This window comes from Ochotona princeps, chromosome Y (genome assembly GCF_030435755.1).
Source record: "Ochotona princeps isolate mOchPri1 chromosome Y, mOchPri1.hap1, whole genome shotgun sequence".
In the NCBI taxonomy this organism is placed as follows: Eukaryota; Metazoa; Chordata; class Mammalia; order Lagomorpha; family Ochotonidae; genus Ochotona; species Ochotona princeps.
The window spans coordinates 8,595,195-8,613,614 of NC_080866.1; the positions used below are offsets into that span (position 1 = coordinate 8,595,195).

General features: G+C 40.4%; 2 protein-coding genes across 2 annotated transcripts in view; both read left to right on the forward strand.

The window, feature by feature from the left end:
• Positions 1–303: 303 nt before the first annotated feature.
• On the forward strand, positions 304–4,024 carry LOC131478706 (histone-lysine N-methyltransferase PRDM7-like; the record flags this gene model as incomplete). Its single annotated transcript, XM_058659290.1, has 5 exons — positions 304–424; positions 1,145–1,250; positions 1,452–1,725; positions 2,429–2,496; positions 3,847–4,024. Coding segments are annotated over exons 1-5 (747 nt in total), but the record flags the coding sequence as incomplete, so codon positions are not given.
• A 4,399-nt stretch (positions 4,025–8,423) lies between these two features.
• The window catches only part of LOC131478707 (serine/threonine-protein kinase 24-like), a 50,604-nt gene continuing 40,607 nt past the window's right edge, over positions 8,424–18,420 (forward strand). The window contains 1 exon segment of the mRNA XM_058659291.1: positions 8,424–8,480. Within this exon segment, the coding sequence (XP_058515274.1) occupies positions 8,424–8,480 (57 nt within the window).

Below are 18,420 nucleotides of genomic sequence, written 5' to 3' on the forward strand. Positions count from 1 at the left end.
AAATGTCCTCCCCTTTTCCACTTTCACTTGTGCAGAGAAAATTGAAAGCCATCTGGAGAGAAACAGCCTCAAATGATGTGATCTATCCCCAAATGCACTAGAAACACAGACACTGCTTTTCCCTTCAGTATTCAATCACCTCACATAGTTCCCATGTTTGCTGATACATTGAAGAATGCCATGTACCTGAAAACACTTTCTAATCTCAAAGTACAACTGGACTGAACAGAGAGTTTAAAAAAAAAAAATGTTACTTTTTTATTAAAGGGAAAGTCCAACGGGCATTTACATAATGAAATCAGTATGAAGGAATCATCAGGAACAGCAAATTTACTAAACACCACTGGCTCAAAGAAGGGCCGGAAAGCAGTGTTCCATTCTAAGGAATCAAACAGCTCAAGACAGCACTCTAGACAAAAACTTGGTAAGAAAATAATTTCAGGAGTTGTCTCTCTAGGCCCACTAGGAAGCCCAAGGAGGGTTAGGCTTGATGAGGATGGTCAAGCTATGAGGCACGCAATTGCATGCTTGGGTCACACCCAACACAAAACAAATAGAGCCTGTAGAAACATGATTATATTTTAGGCTCTTTTGGGGATGATCTAAAAAAAAATTAATCAGGATCAGGTTGCTTATCCTATCTGCAAAACCTTTACAGAGAGGAATTCAGTTGTCCTAGGAGTGAAGATGCCAGTTAATATGCCTGTTTCCCATGGCAGAGTGCCTGGGTTCCAGAACTGACCCTAACTCTGACTCTAGCAAATTGTTGATATACAACTTAGTAACACTTGGTGAGGAGATAAGTGATTGAGGTCTTACAACTCTCTGGGAAAACTGAATAAAGCTTTCTGATCTGAGACTGATTTGGGTACTATCCAGGTTACTCAAGGAGTGAACCTCCCCACCTCTCTCTGCTTTCTGTATGCTCTGATACTCTCAACTGCTGTGTCAATCTCTAGATGTGTCATTCTTTGCCTTTTAAGTAAACAGATGTTCAAGCTTCAGGGGAAATGAAATAAACCAGAGATTTAATGAAAAACAAATGTCCATGCAGTTTTTCCTTGTCTTGAAAGCCCTTTATTTTATTTGAAACGTTAAACCCAAAAGAACTGATAACTTCACTGACTTAGTCTCTCCATCTCAGAACTCAGAAGAAAGGATGAGAATGAAGAATTTCAGATGTACAACTTGAAAGGAAGAAAAGCTCAGACATACAAAGAGTTCCGTGAGACTGAGGATGATGACTACCTGTGTAAGTGACCCTTTGGCACATCCACAAAGAAAAATCTGAATTGAAATTCCACTTGTAATTTGGTCTTACATCATTCTGTCTTCTGGTAGCTTGGGGTGCAAGACTAAGGCTGAGTGATGTGAGCACTTGGCTGCTTCTGATGCTCTCTATAGCCAGCAACGTTTGGTATACTTTCCTAATCCCTTCCACTCTCATCTGCATATTGTGCGAAGTGTCAGATATACTACCTGAAGAGCTGTGCTGCTCATGGACCCCCAATGTTTCTAAAGGACAATTCAGTGGATAAGGGACATCCTAGCCGTGCTCTCCTCAGTGTGCCCACTGGACTTCGAATTGGCCCATCGAGCATTCCGGAGGCTGGGCTTGGAGTATTTAATGAAGCATCTGATCTGCCTTTGGGGCTGCACTTTGGTCCTTTTGAGGGCAAGATCACAGAATTGGAAGAGGAAGCCGACAGTGGGTACAGCTGGCAGGTAAGAAGCACATCCCTTTCCAGTCTGATGGCTTTTCACCTGCCTAGCATGAGACTGGTTCATGTGTCCTTCTACACATTATGGCATGAGTTGAGCCAACATGATCAACCAGGCTATAAGATTAGCACATGGCTCGGCGTCATGGCCTTGTGGCTAAAGTCCTCACTTTGAACCTGCTGGGATCAAAACTGAGCACTCTTTCTAATCCCAGCAGTTCCACTTCCCATCCAGCTCCCTGCTTGTGGCCTAGGATAGCAGTTGAGCACAGCCCATGCCTTGGCACCCTGCACCTGCATGGGAGACCCCAAAGAGTTTCCTGGTTTCCAGCTTCGGATCGGCACAGCACTGGCTGTTGTGGTCAGTTGGTGGAGTGGCTCATTACATGGTAGGTCTTCCTCTCTCTCTCTCTCTCTGTCTCGTCCTCTCTGTACATCTGACTTAGTAATAAAAATAAATAATTCCAAAAAATAAATAAATATTAGCATAGAGAATATCACTGGGCTGTAAAAAATAAAGCAGTGGCAATCTCCTCTATGGGCTTCTACTGTAGGTAAATAAGCCAGAATAAATGTGTACCAACACTATGTAAAGAATCAACATGTGTGGGACTCATGTAATGTCACAGAACGTGATGATAGTGTTAATACTTCTGAGGAACTACCCCCATTTCAGAAATGTATTAACCTAGTTTTTTGAAACTCAGATAGCCAAGGGCATGAGCAGCCATGAGTACGTGGATGCAAAGGATACTTCTTTTGCCAACTGGATGAGGTAAGAGCCATGGCATGTCACAACTACAGAGGATATTTCTCTCCAAGACAAGATCACTTTCCTTTCTCCTCTACTTTCCTTAGTGACTTTTACATTATATGTCCTCTTTCATCTTTATTCTAATGACCTGTGAATGTCATGACCAGTTTCTAAAAGCACATTCTATATAAATACTATGTCTTTTTTCATAACATATATCACTATGCTTAATAAACAGAACACAAAGATGGGCCTTGATGAATCTAGATCAACTGGGGCCATTAGACTCACTCTTTCTCTAATTAGCATTGATTAAGCCCTTCCAGTGTCAAAAATTTCCGAAATACATGGAGATTCCATGAGATTGGTACTTGGCAGTAATGTTTCTTAGTCTTTTGACAATTATACACTGTCAGAACAACTTCAGACATAAGACCTTCAATCGATGAGACAGTGAAAGACAAAAAAAAAAAAAAAAAAAAAAAAAAAAAAAAAGGAAACAACCAGGTTCTGGGGACAGGCATTGACATGCAGTGGACAAAGGCAGTGACTGTGAAGCCTGCATCCCAAGTACTGGTTGCTCTACTGCCAAACCAGTGGCTTCCCCAAGCATCCAGGGAAGTTTCAGAGAATGTCCTCAATCTTTGACCTCTGTGCCCACGTGGAAGACCTGGTTGAAGATCCTGCCACTGTGTTCTTTCTGTGTCCCCACTCCACCCGTTCTCCTGGCATCTCTGTCTTTTGCCCCTTGTCCTCTTTGCTTCTGTGCCTCTCAAATAAAAATAAAATGCTAAACTTTATCAACTAAACAAAACAATACCAAACCTGGGATGTGTATGAGAAAAGGAAGCTGCATCTGGGCAAGGGTTTCTGTGAGCAGTTCTGTGAGAGGATAAGAAACAATGAAGACTCCTCTACATTTCTGTATCTGGATCTTGGACTCCCAAGATCCAGGAGAAAGATCCAAGAGAAAGGACTCCAAAAGATTGCCTTTGGGAAAGCTGAGTTGTGGAGCATGTGTGGAAAGCTAGATGTAAGGAGTGTGTCCATTCATGCAATTCTGTAGCAGAAAACTGAATGAAATTTGGAGTTTAGGGAAACTCTGTGTGTTTCATGGCAGTCAAGGTGGGAGTAAGGTGGGCTTGGGTTTTGAGGATGACTAGTGAGGAAGGAAGGAAGAAAGCATGCTTATCACAATGAACACTGTATCTACAACTTGTACCTGGGAGTTCACTGATCTCATGACAGAGGAATATGTTTGCAGGGAGAGCTCTTGCAGAATTGGTATGAAAGCAGGGTGGAGGCTATTACAGAACACATGAGATTTAAACATGGCAGAGCATGCAAACTCAGGATTTATCTCCACCCCAGGTATGTGACCTGTGCCCGGAATGATGAGGAGCAGAATTTGGTGGCCTTCCAATACCACGGGCAGATATTTTACCGCACCTGCCAGGTCATCAAACCAGACTGTGAGCTGCTAATATGGTATGGAGCTGAGTATGACCAGAAGCTGGGTGTCAAGGGAAGCAACGAGAAGAAAAAGAAGGGAAGAAAAAGGAAGAGCTCATAACAGTGAGAGGTAAGTAGCACTGTTGTGTTGAAATAAGCAAAGGAGTCCCCTCGGGAATATTTGTGATTCAACTCTAAGGAGTCAAATGTAATGTAAGTGCTGCCAAAGTTCAATTCAAATGTGATTTCCATTTAGCAAAAACAAAGACTTACTTATCAAAGGAAAGGAAGAGTTATAGAGAGACTCAAACACAGAGACAGAGAGAGATAGAAAGGAGAGATCACCACCTACTGTTTTATTCCCCCAAAGCTGCAGTAGGGCATAGTATGGCATCCTATGGCTAAAGTCCTCATCTTGGACATGCTGGGATCCCATATGGACACCAGTTCATGTCCTGTCTGCTCCACATCCCTTCCAGAATCCTGCTTGTGGTCTGGGAAAGCACGTGAGGATGGCTTCAAGCTTTGGGATCATTCCCACTTTCACATGGGGGACCCTGGAAGAAGTTCGTGGCTCAAGATTTAAATGGACACATCTCTGGTTATTGTGGCCACTGGGGAGTGAATCAAAAGACGGAAGATTTCCTCTCTGTCTCTACACCAATCATGTATCTGTATATGATATATATATACAATTTGTTTTAAGGCTGCACCTGCCGAGACTATCTCTGACTTGAGCCAGGAGTCTGAAATGCATCTAGGTTTCCCATGTATTTCAGCACTTGAACCATCTTGTGCTCTTTCCCTGGGCACAGTAACACACAGGAGATTGGACATGGAGCAGCCAGAGCTCAATCTTGTGCTTCTATGGCATACTAGTGTCATAGTCAGTGACTTAAACCAGTGTAACCTAATCCTGACCCATTTTTTATGTCTTTGACTCCTGGGAACAATTGATACAAGTTTCATTTAGTTCTTTTATTTGTTAAATACTTGGTGCACAAAATTGTCCCACAACACCCCTTTCAGAGAGGGCCCAAGACAAAAAACAAGTTCTTGGTCACTTTGCAGCTCTTCTACTATGGAAGTTCCTTCTGGATCATGAACAGTTTATTTTACATTTTCTCCATGATCCCCACCCCCCCAAAAGGCATATGTTTCTGTCTAGTCATTGTTTCAATGGGATGTTGTCATGTGAATTCTGTGCTTAGGACTGGCCATGGAAATGGAGATTTGCTGAATAAAACAATTGATTGAAATATGAGTAGGAGCACAGCCAAGTGTTTCGGGATTAGGTCTGGTTTTCACTTCTGTTTTCTTCTTTAGAAAGACTTTTCTATTTACTTGAAAAGCTACAAAGACAGAAGAGAGAAATTGAGAAATCCATTGTCTGCTGGCTCACTTCCCAAATAGCCCCAACATCCAGGGCTGGACCAGACTTAGGTCAGGGCCAAAGAATATCTTTCAGGTTTCGCACATAGTGGCATCCACAAACTAAGGCCATAGTCTGCTGTTTTCCCAGATGTACTCTCAAGGGGGTTGCTCAGAAGCAGCATAGCTACAAGTTCAGCAATCATATATACAGGCTGGCAGCACTGCAGTCTGAAGCTTAACGCACCTCACCACCAAGCTGTTTTCCCCGTCTAGATTTTCCTGATGAAAAAAGACTCTTGTGGAGATTTGGGTCATCACACTGAGGTTGATAGAGTCTTATGTGTAAACCTTATTATCTGTCACCAGTGTTTGCTAACTGGGAAGAGACCCAATGAGTGTAAATAATGTAGGCAAGACTTCACACAAAAATCACACCTCACCAGGCAACAAAAACTCACAAGGGAGAAGCTCTCAATTTGAAGGGAGTGAAGGAGGGTTTTCACACAGAAGTTGCATTTCATCACACACGAGAGGACACAGAACGTAGAAGCCATATGCTTTCAGGGAGTGTGGTTGAGACTGCACTCATCAGCTTACTAGAGAACACATATGGGAAGAGGCAGCGTGTTTGTGGAGAAGGAGAGTAAAAGAGAGATAAAATCATCTAACAGCCAACACAAGCCAGCAGCCTTTAGTTCAGAGATGTCTTGAGATATTCAAGTCACGAATTTCTCCAACTTTGTGCGGACTGAAGAAATGTTTAAGCACGTTTCCACTATCATGATGAGAAATGAGTTAGAGAAACAGAGGAGTGTTGCTGAGATTTTTGGGGGATGCTGACTTGTGACCCTTAGACACATCTTTCACCAACCTGTTTTCTTCATGCTAATGAATGTTGTTTGCATACACACCTGAAGACCAAGTTACATACCACCACTGTTACTACTGTTTAGGACAGAGGTTCTAGATCAGGTTTCCTTAAGACTTCATGGAGCTGTATACCTGTATTACTTTTGAGTATATGAAAGGAGGATCTGTTCACGGACTGTGGGAGAGAAACCTGTTGTTAAATACTCCTTGGGGTTTAGGAGAGGAATCTTATCTCCAGTGAAGCATGATGGCCTCTTTTTGACTTTGGCTCTGATATTGTTGCAAGAAATGGCATCATCTGGTTCCTCCGCCTGCTGTTTCCAGGCTCTATACCCTCAGTGTTGAAGACCAACAGATGTATGGTGCACTTACATGTAGGTGTTTGCATGACTATGTGGGTGTCATGGAAATGTGCACCTGTGTGCATGTCAGGGAATTATAATGACATATGTATGTATGTGCCTGTGATCATGAGTAACACATATTCATGTGTGTTTCTCTCCTATATGCTAATTATAGGAGAACTCGATGCTCCTGAGACTGCAAGGACCCCAGTAACATTTGCTGGCTGGGTGTGTCTGAGGGTAGAGAACTCATATTGTGTTTGATGGGGCTGGGGAGAAACAGTGAGAAAAGGTCCAACGTTTCAGGGCCTGACCAGTCGTGGGTAGACACACTACAATTATGAATCCATCTACACAGATGCTACACCCAATACAGGGACACCTGTGGCTCCCAGGACGGGCTGCACAGAACTACAAATGAGTTGGTGCTAGTTCCAGGTCTAAGTGGAGAATATCTCAGGTCGTACAAGGGCTTGGGAAGCAGTAATCATTTGGCTACCCAGAGAAGCTTTGGACAGTATTACATGGCAGCTTTTAAATGGTTAGTGTCAGAAAATAATTTTGACTTTTGCTGAGACTTTATTTGAGGCATGATACGTGGTCTAATTCTGAAAAGCTTCCAAATGCTGATGAGAAGAGTGTGTAGTTTGTAGACATTAGGTCAAATATTATGCAAACTGTCTGTGAGGCCCATCTGCTGGATAGCATGATTTGACTTAAATTTATGTTTATTGGCTTTCTGTCTGAATGATGCATTCTGTGTCATACTGAAGGAACTCTGATATGGAGTGTGATGTCTCAACCATTTTTTGTTACCAATATTTATTTGAAATGGATCAGAGGTAGAGCAGCCAAGACTCCAACCCATGCTCATGCAGGATGTGGGCATCACAGGTTAAAGTACAGGTTAAGGTACAGGTAGTGGCCACAGTGCTGACCCCTCCACCAGTGTCTTAACCACTAGAGCAACTGTTATTCATCTGGTACTCATTGGTCCTTTGAAGTTCAGTTTAAATATTTGATTAGGGAATTTTTTCTTAAACTGATGAGGTTTGGACCTTGCCTCTGGACCCATCTAGACATCCATTCACACTTTCATGAAAGTCTGGCTTTTTCCTTTGTAGCGTTTAATACAATCATATGTAATAGCAGTGTCATCTGTAGGATTCAGTGTTCTATGTAATAGGGAATATTTCACTTGGCAATCACCACATTATCATGGATCCAGGACATTTTTTTTTGTAGGTTGGTGTTCAATATTCTCTTCTCAGGCAGTTCCTGTAATACATACATTCATCTTACTACCTATTCTCAAAGGGCTACGTAGCTGGGGAATTGTAGAGTTTTTGAATCTTGGTGTGGGTGACAGAGGCTGATGGCCAAAGAAGATTAGGGTTCAGTTATTTGGGAAGCAAAAAGTGAGTGAGGCGGAAATTCCCCGAACAGTCATGTAATGAGGCTGCCCCCCACCTCCAACTACTACAACGTTCTATCTCCACCCTAAAGTAAGTCATGGGACAATCATGTATTCATTGATGGAATCATTTCACTAGGCAATTCATTCTATTAGGTAAACATCAGCTCACAGACCCAGTACCAGAATGATTTTTCAGAATGAGAATGCTGAGGAGAACTGTCACATTTTAATTGCATGAGGCTTCAGCATGGAGATGACTGTGTTCTCCCAAGGCACGTCACTGAGTACCAAGAACATCCTCCAACGTGGACAAGAACTACACAGGCTCCTTTCAGTCTCTGCAAAGGAGGTTCCCTCTGCATGGGACAACACTATTTCTTTTTGTTGCTTATTTCCCTTCTTTTCCTTGGCTTCCATTTCCATGCAGCTTCTTTCCATGCACTTGCTCCTCCTTCTAAATAATCCTGATGCTCATCTCTGTAGGGACGACCATGAAACCAGAAAATCGCCATGGGGGCAAAGTGCAAGTTATGATTGAACTGTCAGTTGTAAGTTTCCTTCCTCTTGCCTAACAGCTGTGCACTGAACAACCTCACAAATTTCATAGAATTGGAGCCAGACGATTTGTGTATAAGGCATATTGTGAAAGCAAAGACATTTCTTCCTCCCAAAGACACTCTGGTTTTGGAAGGCCTGCCCACTGCTCCACCCGCATGCTGGTTCATGGAGAGCAGTCAAGGCATATTCTTTTTCTTTACTGTGGAAGAATCTTCATTTTTAGAAAACAAAGCCAGGCCCAACAGGGTAGCCTAGAGTCCTCACCTTGCACACAGCAGGATCCCCTATGTGGGCTGGCTCTAATCCCAATGGACCACTTCACTTCCCATCCAGTACCCTGTTTGTGGCCTGGGAAGCAGTCAAGCATGGCCTAAAGCCTTGGGACCCTGAATGCACATGGGAGACCTAGAAGAAGCTCCTGGCTCCTGGTTTCAGATCGGCTCAGATCTGGGCATTGTGGTCACTTTGAGACTGAATCATTGAACAGAAGACCTCTGTCTTTCCTCCTCTCTGTTTATCCGCCTTGTCAATAAAGGAGGCTGAATGTGACTTCTCTCCTTGACTACTCCCTTCCTCCAGATTCAGCAATAAAAAAAAAAAGAGAACGTAGAAATTGTGATCTCACCCAATGTCCTGTAGCCCTTGACCCTATTCATCCTAATCACCTATGTAAAAAATCACCAAAAATGAACATAAATAAAAATCCAAAACTAGGAGAAGATGACAAAGGAAAGCTTTGCTGAGATGTTATCCTGAACTCACAAGCTTTGCTTTCAGAATTTGGAATATATCACACCATTCTCTTCTGGCCTATAGTCTCCTGTGAGAGATCAGCTATGAATTTAATTGTACTTCCTCTATATGTCAATTGATACATATATTTTTTTTTTCTCGAGCACATTGAAGGATTTCTTCCTTGTGTTCCATTGACTAGAACTTGATTATCTTGCATTGTGGTCAAGATTACTTTTGGTCCAAACACCTGTAGGGTGTTCTGTGCCCTTTCTTGATGTTAAGGTCTATTCTTTCTGCAGTTCATGAAATTTCTCATATGCTATTTCATTGAATTTGTTGTTTAGAATAGATTTATTTTATGTTTATTGGGAAGTCAAGTATATAGAGCAGGAGAGTCAGAGGAAGATCTTCTACCTGTAGACTCACTTCCCAAGTATCACTGATGGCAGGAGATGAGTTGATTCGAAAACAGGAGCCAGGAGCCTCTTCTAGGTCTCCTGTCTGGGTGCAGCATCGCATGGTTTGGACCATCCTTCACTGTTTTCCAAGGACACAAGCCAGGAGCTGTAGGGTAAGTCGGGTCGTGGGTATTAGAACTAGTGTCCTATGAGTTCTTGATGCATGAAAAACGATGATTCTGAACGCTAGAATACCATGCCAGGCATATTGAATTCATTTCTTTGATAAAGATTTATTTATTTTTGTTACAAAGTCAGATATACAGAGAGGAAGAGAGACAGAGAGGAAGGTCTTTCGTCCGATGATTCACTCCACAAGTGAGTGCAACAGCTGGAGCTGAGTCAATCCATAGCCAGGAGCCAGGTGTTTCTTCTGGGTCTCCCACATGGGTGCAGGATCCCAGAGCTTTGGACTGTGCTCAACTGCTTACCCAGGCCACAAGCAGAGAGCCGGATGGGACGTGGAGCTGCCAGGATTAGAACCAGCACCCACACGGGACCCCGGGCGCCTCCAAGATGACGAACCCAGCTGTTAGCACATGCTGCTTGGCCCATTGAATGCATTTTTTAACAGAACTTCTCTTTCTGCACCTTCTAGGATTTTTATGTCTCTTCTATGTGGGCCTTTTAATAGTGTGTCTTACTTCTTAAATACCCTTTCTTCTTTATAGCTTCACCCAGCTCTGCTTCCACCTTTTAATTGTTTTCCCATTGTAATAAGAAATATCTTTGAACTCTGAGATTATTCTTCTGCCACTGTCATTTTGTAGCCCCATTTTTTCAGTGTAGTCCTCAGTTATCACTGAGGGAGCTAAAGGCTTTTCTTCCTTGGCAGGGGAGTCTTCAGTTATCTATGTTGTGATTTGTTCTCTGCTTTTACTCTTGAACATTGTACTTCTTATTAGCTGATTCTTTTGCTTTTTGGTATATATTTTTATTTTAAAATTTTTGAATTTTGTGGTTCAATATTGCATAGACTGGGATTCTACCCCACAGCACAAAAAAACTTCCCCATAATTCCATAATTATGTCATAATTGCATCAGTCTCTTATTGAAGTGTGCCCAAGCATTGCTGGTACAGACAATGTCAAACAGTTCAGCAACCCAATGACAAACAGTTCAGCAACAATTTTATTGGGAGCCCACCTTTTGTTTGGAAGCAGGAATGAATGTTGCATTGTTCCCCCACATCTTGATATGATAGGCCCCAGTACTTCATCCTTGTACATTTCCCTAAATGAGAAGTCATGAAACAAGCTCAAATACTGGTATGAATTAGAATAACAGCAACCAGGAATCACCACAGCAATTACAACACCATGAAAAACCACCACTGATTAAACAACACAAGTGTGACAAAACAAACAAACAAACAAACAAACAAACAAAAACCGCAAAAGTCTCTTATGGCCCAACAGCGTGGCCTAGCGGCTAAAGTCCTCACCGTGAGCGTGCCCGAGATCCCATATGAGCAACGGTTCTAATTCAGGCAGCTCCACTTCCCATCCAGCTCCCTGTTTGTGGCTTGCAAAAGCAGTCAAGGATAGCTCAAAGCTTTGCGATCCTGCACCCGTGTGGGAGACATGGAGAAGATTCCTGGCTCCTGGCTCTGGATCAGCACAGCATTGTCCCTTGAGCTCACTTAGGGAGTGAATCATCGGACGGAAGATCTTCATCAATATCTCTCCTCCTCTTTGTATATCTGACTTTGCAATAAAATTAACCAATCTTTATCAAAAATAAGTCTCTTGGGAAAAATGATGCCACCATGTAATCCATGAGGCAGTGAGGAATTCAAATAAAGGAAAGAATGTATTTGGGATAATGAAACTGAATTCTAAAACATCAAAAAATGGAATGCAGCAAAAACAAATAAATAAATAAATAAAACAGTCAAAAACTAACAAACTAACAAACAAATAGAACCCAGTATGGATCAGGTCACTGAAGTTATACTTTCCATGATGGCTTCTTTTTTATTTATTTATTAATTTTAATTCATTTATTATATTGTTTATGTGACACAGTTTCATAGGTACTTGGATTCTCCTCACCACTCCCCAAACCCTCCAACCTTGGTGGATTCCTACACCTTGTTGCATAACCACAGTTCAAGTTCAGTTGAGATTCCCCCATTGCAAGCATATACCAAACATAGAGTCCGGCATCTTATTGTCCAGTCAGGAAAAGAATGTATCTGGGATAAATGTAACTGAGTTCTAAAACATTAAAAGATTTGATGCAGCAAAAAAATAATAAATAAAACAGTCAAAAACTAACAAACTAACAAACACATAAAAACCAGTATGGATCAGGTCATTGAAGTTATATTTTCCATGATGGTTTCTTAATATTAGTGAGAATGTATGTATTTGCTCTTCTGGGATTGATATATTTGACTGAGCATAATGGACTCTCCTTGGGACCACCTGGTTGTAAATGGCATAATTTTGTTCTTCTTAATAGATAATACTATTTCATGGAGTAGAAGTAGCACAGTTTCTTTAACTGTTCTTCTTTGGGAGCACATCTGGATTGTTTCCATGTCTTTGCTAGTGTAGATTTTGCTTCTTCAAATATAGGCCTATAGATCCCCTTCACATATGCAGATTTCATTCCTATTGGGTATATTCGTAGGAGCAGGAGAACTGTATCATATGGTAGACTTGTTTACAATTCTCCCTGCCCTCTCTATACTGATTTCCACAATGGTTGCATTAGCCTACACTGCCACCAGCAGTGAAGGAGACTACCTTTCTCTCCACATCTTTGCCAGCAGGTATTGTTACTTGAGTTCTGAGTGTAGGCCAGTCTCACTGGAGTTAGCTGGTACTTCAACATGGCTTTCAATTGGATCTCTCTGATGGCTTGAGAGCCTGAGTATCTTTTTATATGTCAGTTAGCCATTTCAGTCTGTTCTATTGAAAAATGTCTGCTTAATCCTTTGCCCATTTCTTGACAGGCTTGTTTGCTTGTTTGCTTTTTATTGTTTCTGGGATTCTGTAGCCCTTTGTAAATCCTGGATATTAGTCTCCTACCACTTGTGTGGTGTGCAAATATTTCTCTGCCTCTGTTGGTTACTTCCTCCCATTGAGAATTGTCTCCTTTGCTGCACAGACATTTTTTAGTTTGATGTAGTCCCATTTAAGGCATTTAACGTTGCTCTCTTCTATGTTAAAGGGATCTGTACTTACAATTTCTTTCTCAGCCTTGAAATTGTTTGCGTACACAGTGCCATTGACTTGTGCTCAGTAATTGTGTATCCTGCTACTCTGCCAAAATCTCTAATGAGTTCCAACAGTCTTTTGACTGAGCCTTTGGTTCTCATATGTAGAGAATCATGTAGTCTTCAAGTAGCAATAATTTCAGTTCCTCATTTCCAGTTTGGATTCCTTTAATTCTGTTCATTCTTGTCTGATGGCTCTGGTAATGACTTCCAATACTATGGTGAAGAGTAGTGGTGACAGATGTCATCCCTGTCTAATTCTTGATTTTAGTGGATAGGTTTCCAATCTTTCTCCATTTAGTATGATGCTGGCATTGGTTTTCTCATATATTGCTTTGATTGTGTTGTGGAATGTTCCTTCTATGTCTGTCTTAGGAGTTTCAGCATGAAGTGTGTTGAATTTTATCCAATGCCTTCTTTGCATCTGGTGAGAAGATCATATGGATTTTATTTTTAATTTGTGTATGTGCTGTATCATATTTTTTGATTTGTGGATGTTGAACCATCCCACATGGTCCAGGTGAATGATCTGATGTTTCATTGGATCTGGTTGGCTAGCATTTTGTTGAGGATCTCTGAATCTATGTTCATCAAGGATATTGGTCTGTAGTTCTCTTTTTCTGTTGTTTCTCTCTCTGGCTTTGGTGTTAAAGTGATATTGGATTCATAGAAAGAGTTTGGAAGATTTGCCTCTCTTTCTATTATTTGGAAAATCTTGTGGAGAATTGAGGAAAGTTCATCTTGAAACATTTGTTAGAGTTCAACAGTAAAGCCATCTGGTATAGGACATTTCTTGGTTGGAAGGGCTTTAATTACTGACGCAATTTCAATGCAATGGGATAGGTCTACTTAGGTTGTTAATTGCTTCTTGATTCAGTTTTGGCGGATTGTATGTGTCCAAAGATCTATCCATCTCTTTTAGATCTTGTGATTTGCTGCATATAGTTGCTTGTAATAGTTCCTGATGGGCTAGTGGGGAGTCTGTTTTGTTAAGTTTCTCAAAGAACCAACTCTTTGATTCATTGTCTTATGTCTAGTTCTTTTATCTCTTTTTTTGTTTATTCCTCCCCTTATTTTGTTGTTGTTTTTTTTTTTTTTTCTTACTTCTAATATCAGGATTGAGTTGCTGTTGTTTTTCTAGCTTCTTGAACTGTAGGGCTAGCCGATCTATTTAATGCTTTTCTAGTTCTTGACATAAGCACTGATTGAAATGAACTTTTATCTGAGCAACACATTGATTTCCTCTTGATTTTCTCACTAAGCAACTACTCATTTAGTAACATATTATTTAGTGTGCATGTGTTAGCAAGTCTTGTTTGGTGTTTTGAATTCTTAGTTTCTAGCTTCAGTTGAAGATTGTCTGAGAAGATGCTTGGTATAAGTTTAATTTTCTGTCTCCTTGATCTGTTCATTGATGCTAATGGGGTATTAAGATCCCCCACTATGATCATCTTGGTGTCTGTTTCTTCCATTAAAGCCATTAATATTTGTTTCACATAGCTAGATGCTTTGGCATTTGGCACATATACATTTGTTATGATGATCTTCTTGCCGAAAGGATCCTTGGATCATTATGTGTTGTCCATCTTTATGTCTTTAATGTTCTTCACATCAAAGCCCATGTCATTGGACATAAGAATGGCTACCCCTGCACATTTTTCCTTATGATTCACTTACAATATCTTCTCCCATCCTTTCACTTTCAATTGCCTCTGATCTTTGTTGGTGAGATGTGTCTCCTGTAAGCAGCAGCAAATAGATGTATTTTGTTTTTTGATCTGGTCCTCTAATCTATGCCATTTGACTGATGAGTTTAAGCCATTTAAGTTCAGAGTTATTATGTTAAGGGGCAGTTTGGTCCTGTCATTTTAGCGATGGGTTGTTCCTTGAGTGAGTCTTCTGTTAGCCTTTTAGTGGGATGTTCTCCACATTTGCTTTTGCTTTTTGTAGTTGCTATCCCCTTTTGACTTTCATGGGAACTTCTTCGAGTATCATTTGTGGGGCATGTTTAGAAGAGGCAAATTCTTGAAGTTTTTCTTTATTGTGGAAGAATTTTATTTCATTTTCAAAGACAGAAGAGAACTTTGCAGGGTACATTATTCTGGGCTGAACTTGTTTTCTTTTAGAATCTGGAATATGTCATTCCATTCTCTTGTGGCCTGTAGTGTTTGCCCTGTGAGGTCAGCTGTGCTGATTGATTGATTGATTGTGCTTCCTGTATAGGTCACTTCATTTCTTTAAAGGTGAACACTTAAGGATTTTTTTTTTCTTTTTGTTCAAATGAAGAGAGCACGATTTTCATGTATTGGTGTGAAGTTCATTTTTAATCAACCCTGTTGAGAGTTTGGTGACATTCCTGTATATTGTTTTCCAATTCTGTCTCCAGATTAGGTTAGTTTCCCTTTATCATTTCATTAAATACAGCTTGAATCCCAACTTCTCCTTCTGTGCCTTCTGGAATTCCCATAACTCTCATGTTGGGCCTTTTAATCATATCTTTTAATTATTGAATACCTGTTTTAGCTTGACCCATCTCTGCTTCCAGGTTGTTTTTTTTTTTTATTTCTTCATGGTGACAGAAAATATCTTCCAATTCTAACATTCTTCTGCTTCATTCTTTCTATTTTTGATACTCTCCACTGTACTTTTAATTTGCTCCACTGTGTTCTAATTTTAATACATTGCCATTATTTGCTGTGTAACATATTCCTTAAATTCTTTGGACTCTTGTATGTGCTTCTCATTGTTGGTCAGGCATTTTATAATGAGTTCTCTCTTGTCTTCCTCAGTTAACTTTGAGGGTAGTAGAGGCTTTTGCTCCTTTGCTGGAGAGTGTTCAGTAACATTCGTAGTGCCTCTGTCTTTTCTTCTATCTTTTGCTATTGCCATTCTGGTTGGTAGGTTCTCCTTAATACAGATTCCTAAGATGCATTACCTGCATGTCTGCGAGTTGATTTCTATGTTCACTCAGTGCCCAAGATTAGGAAGACACCAGTTCACCTGAATAACAAACACACAAACAAAAGCAAAAAGCAAAAAACTCTACATGACCTAATTATCTGGTTACAGAAAATGGGTGGACACCACAGTGAGCTCTGTCAGAGATCTGGCACTCCCCGAAGTCTGCCAATGCCATGTACAGGCCGATGCTTGACAAAGGCCAACATGCCCTCTCCTATCAGAGCTGAAGCAGGGCTGATGCCAGCGCCCATGTCAGTGGGGGTATAAAACCGTTGTCTCCACCACCCTGCTTGTCTTTCCCACTTGAGACCCTCTCTTCTCCTGTGCATTCCTCCACCACAAGAGATAGGCCCAGGAGCAGACTCTCTTTGCATAATAAAGGTTTGTTTGTACTTAGTTGGTATTCTCTTTCTTTAGCACATCTAACACAAAATGTGGAACATCTACTCCACAGAACACTACTCAACCACTAATATGATTTTGTCATTTTCCCATCTATTGAAGGGCATTGCAATTTCTCATGTTGTTTGGTGTATGAATTCAATTCTACCACATTTTAATGTTATTTGGATAGCCACCTTCAAAGCTATTTTTCTAGTTTTATGGTTTATGGTTTCTGAAGTGCTAGAGAATATGCTGAGACTCAGGTTAACATTGGGAAAAACTGCTTAATATTTTTCCAAACCAGCAAACTATTACATGTTCCACCAGCAATGAGTGAGAATTTCTATTTCTGTCATGCTTTATTGAAGTTTTAATTTGTGTTAGGAGTGCTCTTGACTCTTTTGATTGGTGTGCATTACTGCTGTATTTTCTGTGTATCTTTTCCTTATGAAACGATGTTGAGTGTTGCTTTGTGTCTTTCCTGGAAAGATGCAAACCTTGTAATTGAGTAGCTGTTTAGATATTTTTTTTCTCTTTTTCATTTGTCTTTTTCAGTGTTGAATGTATAGTGTCTTTCTTAGTTCCTAAAGTGTAACTTACTTATTTGAAAGCCAGAAACGTCTCCGAAGTGCTGCTTCATTTCCCAAATCACTGCAATGTCCAGAGCTGAGCAGTTAGGAGACTGGGTGTCCAGAGCTCCTTGCAGTTCTCTCATGTGGATTTAAGGACACAAGGGCTTGAGCCATCATCTGCTGCCTTCCCATGCTCGTTAGCAGGGATCTGACTCAGAAATAGAGCAGCAGGATGTGAAAGATAAGGGTTTTCTTTATATGAAATGTCCAAGTAATAGGCAGACCCAAATTGAAATAGGGATGTGCGATGCGAATGAAGGATATTTAATGGCAACGAAGAAATTTTTCACAAAGAGATCTTACAGCAAAAGACAACAGTGACTGATAAGAATTAAATTTTGCAAGAGGAAGATATTTTCTTAGTATTTAATATTTACTAATTTGAAAGTTATGGTGAAAACTTCCACAATCTGTCTATTGTCTTTATTACCGAGAAAGTGAGAAGTGACTATACACATTCCGCATGTACTGTTCGAAGCCAGCCCTGCTTTATTCATCCCCTCAATGTTAAATGGAGGAAAGTAGTTTCTTTCTGCAAATCAAAGCGTTTGAAAATTCCACTTATCACTTAAGGGATCCATGTGATTTATACTGCAAAATCCTACACTACTTACTGAAAAAGAATACTGAAAAAGTAAGGGATCCACATGATACATACTGCAAAATCATGACAGTATATTATCAAACAAGCATATGAAAACTCCTGGGACTCTTTTGCCACCTGAATCTAATGTGGATAACACACAAAGTACTACTTGGACAATAATTTTATGTTTTGTATCTTGGCAGGGTTTTAAAGAATATGAATAACAACTCAACATTACCTATGGAGCCTCGCTAAGTTACTAAACAATCCTGCAAAAGAGTATTCATTCTACCATCACAACAGAATTTTTCGAAAGGAAGACACTAGAAATGTGTTCTGTCCAGAAGTTAATGGCTTAGAGATCTGTTACCAATCAAAATAAGCATCTGGCGATATTTAGTGTGTGATTAATTTGCCATTAGACAACTTACATATTTCTTTTTTTTTATCTCTGTTTGTGTCTGTCATATAAAAGCCACTGGTGAATCTTTCTTTGTCTCATTTGTATCTCTTGCAGAATGCAAACTTTCAATGATTTTCACTGGGTCTTACGACTTGTGCAAATAATATTGTGTATTTGATTTTCACATATTTCAGGGCTTACAACAAAATATTATTAGAAGAATGTAGTACTAAGTCATACAGTTCAATTTGAATTCAGATTGTGCAGCTAGCTGAGTATGGATACAGCACTTTGAATCTCTGCAAGAATTGATCCTATAGCATGGGTCCTGACGATGGATACTGAAGGTGCCCATTTAAAGTGATATTGCAACCCTTAAGACAACACTCGCTGATACATCAGTCATAACTTCAATTTCATGAATGCTTTTTTTATTGATGTTATCTCTTGTTCTGTGGTGCACACGCTTACAACCCTGAACTAGTGCCCACACATAGTGAATCAGCTTACAAGTCTACACTGTGACTCTGCACCATACAATGAC